Source organism: Diaphorina citri, unplaced genomic scaffold (genome assembly GCF_000475195.1).
Source record: "Diaphorina citri unplaced genomic scaffold, Diaci psyllid genome assembly version 1.1 scaffold711, whole genome shotgun sequence".
Lineage (NCBI taxonomy): Eukaryota > Metazoa > Arthropoda > Insecta > Hemiptera > Psyllidae > Diaphorina > Diaphorina citri.
In genome coordinates, this window is record NW_007378144.1 from 1 (window position 1) to 4,596 (window position 4,596).

The 4,596-nt window shown below is 40.8% G+C and overlaps 1 protein-coding gene across 1 annotated transcript; it reads left to right on the plus strand.

The window, feature by feature from the left end:
- Positions 1-1,766: 1,766 nt before the first annotated feature.
- On the plus strand, positions 1,767-4,136 carry LOC103511396 (electrogenic sodium bicarbonate cotransporter 1-like). Its single transcript, XM_017444973.2, has 4 exons — positions 1,767-1,874; positions 2,241-2,309; positions 3,025-3,180; positions 4,053-4,136. The coding sequence occupies exons 1-4, from the start codon at positions 1,797-1,799 to the stop codon at positions 4,134-4,136; spliced, it is 387 nt and encodes a 128-aa protein (XP_017300462.1). The 5' UTR covers positions 1,767-1,796.
- The last annotated feature ends 460 nt before the right edge of the window (positions 4,137-4,596 follow it).

The window sequence follows — 4,596 nt, forward strand, 5'->3', positions numbered from 1 at the left end:
TTCGGCAGTGGCGGAACGTTGAGGACATTTTTAAAAGTTAGTTTTAAGGAGAAAGATTCTTTATTTTAGGGGCAAGATACGGAAATTCAGACGCTTTAGAACAGCATAGAACATTAAATACTACAACACGTACACAGAATTTACTTCACAGCTTGGGAAAATGGCCTGGTAAAACCCCGTCTATTTTCCTGACATATTATGAATCTTTTGGATTTGTAAACAACAAGCAACTTTTTGGATGTAGAAAACAAAGATACGACACTGAAGTAATATTTCTATTATTAAATTTTATCTTTCCACTTTCTTTTGAAAGTTGAAGGAACATTTTGCGACGTAGTTTGATGAAGAAACGTTCTGACAGATAATGTAATTAGTATTCTTGAAAGATTCCATGAACTTTAGCCGTATTTGTTGAACTGTATAGATATTTCAGAACTTAATATGTATAATGAACTGTAGAACTCACGTAAAAGAGACCCTGACGGAGCTTTTAAAAGTCCAATGAAGCTCAAAATCTAATGAGTTTTTTTTATCTTTGTGTGTTGAACATTTTTGCCAAATTTTATCAACATCGCATAAACCGTTCGAAAGTTATGGTTAGAAAAACAGTCCCACAAACTAAATGCAAAAATCGTAGAGTTAAATCTTAGCTGTCACTTCGTTCGTTCAATAATTTCTTCTTTTCCCCCTCTTTTATTTTACTATGTTGCTGGTGGATGAAATCTCAGAAGTGAGGGTTGTATCAGCATTGGTGACTGATGATAATCCGCAGCATCGGTTGTATTGATTGTTGGATGTTGTCATCTCTTCGTTAAACTGAACAGCCTCGGGATGTGTCAAATCACAGGTTTCTCCCTGAGAAAGAAAAGAAAGGGGTAATCAAATGGAAGAACGATTTGCTTTGTCAACCAGATGCTTAATGTTGATAACTTGCCAGTCTTTCAACGTTATGTTAAACTCCAGAATAACTAATCCAGGCAATTTAGTTACAAAAAAGTGTCTAATCAATTAAGCATCTTGTATAACTGATCAGTCAGGGCTGAGCCTCACAAGTTATATTTAATGGTATTGACAAATTTAAACAACTCCCCAGAAAATCAATTTACTGAAAACTCCCAGTACTTCATAAGTACTGCCTATAGCAGGGATTTCCAACTAGCGGTCCGCGTAACTCCCAGTGGTAAGATCGGCAGTTAAACTGTTAGCATAATGGGACATCTTGTTCTAGGCTGACAGTCTAATAAAGCACTACTTTTGCTGAAAGTCCTTAATTCTTCCGATTTGTTTTGCAGAGGAGGAACGGGACTCTGGTGGGTGTAGGCTGTACCATGTCACCTCCTGTACCTGACGTATTTCTCATGTTCTGGCAGACTCTGGCTGCTTACTTACGTTCTGGCTGTCTAGGAAATTATTCTCTTTGTTCCCACAAACAAAGGTCCGTAGGTAGTATACTCCAGCAGTAGGCTACTACTATTACTGTGGTCAAGTTCTGAATATTAACCCCTCTGTTTTCCATTTTCCAGACAGAACTCCTGGGACTACATGTCATTCAGGCTGTGGATTGGACTATGGATCGGCTTCATTCTGATTATCCTGGTAGCGGTGGATGCTAGCGCTCTGGTCTGCTATATCACTCGCTTCACCGTTCTGAAATTATATTATGGAGGATAAAATTCCATAAATCTGCTGGGATTGAACCCACGCCCTCTCCTGTTTACCAAGCTAAAGTCTTGAGGCAGGTTACAAAATGTTAACCCCTCTGTTTTCCATTTTCCAGACAGAACTCCTGGGACTACATGTCATTCAGGCTCTGGATTGGACTATGGATCGGCTTCATTCTGATTATCCTGGTAGCGGTGGATGCTAGCGCTCTGGTCTGCTATATCACTCGATTTACCGCTCTGGCTGCTTACTTACGTTCTGGCTGTCTAGGAAATTATTCTCTTTGTTCCCACAAACAAAGGTCCGTCGGTAGTATACTCCAGCAGTAGGCTACTACTATTACTGTGGTCATTCTGAAATTATTGTGGAGGATAAAATTCCATAAATCTGCTGGGATTGAACCCACGTCCTCTCCTGTTTACCAAGCTAAAGTCTTGAGGCAGGTTACAAAATATTAACCCCTCTGTTTTCCATTTTCCAGACAGAACTCATGGGACTACATGTCATTCAGGCTGTGGATTGGACTATGGATCGGCTTCATTCTGATTATCCTTGTAGCGGTGGATGCTAGCGCTCTGGTCTGCTATATCACTCGCTTCACCGAGGAGAACTTTGCCACTCTGATAGCGTTCATCTTTATTTACAAAGTAAGTCCTGCCCCTGGACACTCGGAGAGGTTCTGTAGGGATAAAGTGTTTAATGTATAATGTACGGCCATTTTGGAGCACATTACCAAAAGTTTATCCTTGGAATACGTGGTGCACTTATCAGCCTTGTGAGGACTATTCAGAAGCTTTTTTAAAAAAACCAGTTATCTAGAAATGATAGAATTAGTAAAAGAGGCTCCTAGTAATATAATATCCACAAAGATTGCAAAAAGGCTTTTAGCTAAAGTAAGTCCTGCCCCTGGACACTTGGAGAGGTTCTGTAGGGATAAAGTTATTTTCAATGTTTAATGTACGGCCATTTTGGAGTACGTAACAAAAAGTTTATCCTTGGAATACGTGCTGCACTTATCAGCCTTGTGAGGAAGAATTAGTAAAAGAGGCTCCTAGTAATATAATATCCACAAAGATTGCAAAAAGGCTTTTAGCTTCACCACAAATAATTAAAGATTTAGATTAGTGTATTAATGTCCGATCTTTGCCCCAGAGAGTTTTCAGTTAATCCAGAGTCCAAGAACTACTGGCCTGTGTATATCAAATGGGTGACTTCAAAGAGAACCCTTGACACTGTGTTAACTCTCAGTGGTAAGATTGGCCATCAGAAGCGTAGTAGTAATCCAACCCTCCGCGCCGCCTTAAAATGAGAAAGAATGTAATATATTCTATTAAACTCTAATCGACATTTTTTTTTTTTCAGGCCATCGAGAACGTTCTATCCATAGGCAAGAGATTCCCTACGATGTCCGCCAGAAATCTCAATCTCTCCCATGACTGTCGCTGTATACCACCGGACGATACCGACCCTATAGGTTCCATACTCAACTCTACTCAGCTCATCAAAGATGAGTGCTTGGTAAGTGAAGCAATAATATACTGCTCGCATAGGACTGAAAAGTCCCTTTACTCCAGCAGTAGGCTACTACTTGTTTGTGTGTTCGAACTTTATGCCTGGCCAAACCGCTCATCCGATTGCTATGAAACTTCGTCAACTTATTGCTTGCACTCCCGTGAAGGTTATAGGCTATTTTTCGGTTCGTTTTTGTTGCTACGCCGAGCAAGACCACTAAATGGATGAGTGACATGAACGGCCATGCCTTAAAGATTTCGGCTAGTTATTAATAAAATATTGTTCATTTTCAGCTGGTTGTCATGATAGGAATCAGAAAGCTACTGGACTGCTTGTTCACTTTTGAGGATAAAATTCCATACCTCGGCTGGGATTGAACCTACATCCTCCTGTTTACCAGGCGAGCGTCTTGACCACTATGCCACCAAGGCAGTTTATTAACATTTTATTTCTTAGCTCAATTATGTCCAATCTTACTACAGAGAGTTTTCAGTTAATCCAGAGTTGAATACTTTCCTGTGTGAATCAAATGGGTGACGTCAAAGAAAACCCTCGACACTGTTAACTCCCAATCCACGGTGGTAAAACTCGAACTTAGCTTCCAGTCTAGATCTTTCAGATCGTCTGAGGGGCCTAGGTCTGAAGCGTTTCCCACCACACACGTTCTGACTGAGTCTGTCAGACTGTCTGAGCATGAGTGTCTGGCCTTATTCGAGCAGTATAGACAATATTTTTTGACGCTGACACTGACTGTTAACTCCCAGTGGTAAGATCGGCAGTTAAACTGTTAGCATAATAGGACATCTTGTTCTAGGCTGACAGTCTAATAAAGCACTACATTTGCTGAAAGTCCTTAATCCTTCCGATTTGTTTTGCAGAGGAGGAACGGGACTCTGGTGGGTGTAGGCTGTACCATGTCACCTCCTGTACCTGACGTATTTCTCATGAACTCCCAGTGGTAAGATCGGCAGTGAAACTGTCAGCATAATGGGACATCTTGTTCTAGGCTGACAGTCTAATAAAGCACTACATTTGCTGAAAGTCCTTAATCCTTCCGATTTGTTTTGCAGAGGAGGAAAAGACATAATACTAGTAGCTTACTGATGGGGGTAAAGAGACTCTTTATGTTGGGGTTTCCAAACTCGAAATTGAGAAGGAACGAGAATTTCCCAATACTTAATACCCAGGTAAACCTCGGATTGAATCCTGAGACAATCCACGGTGGTAAAACTCGAACTAACACTCGTATTTATGAACAAGAATGATCGTTCTTAAGGTAGGTTTAGACGAAGCGAGTCTACTCGCGCATTTACCTCGCTTCCGCTCCCTCGCGTCGTGTAGATGGGTAAAATCCCTTTTCAAGAGGTTTGACAGAGGGAACTGTAACTGCTATGGTCTTATCGTCCCGAAATCGAAGAGAGA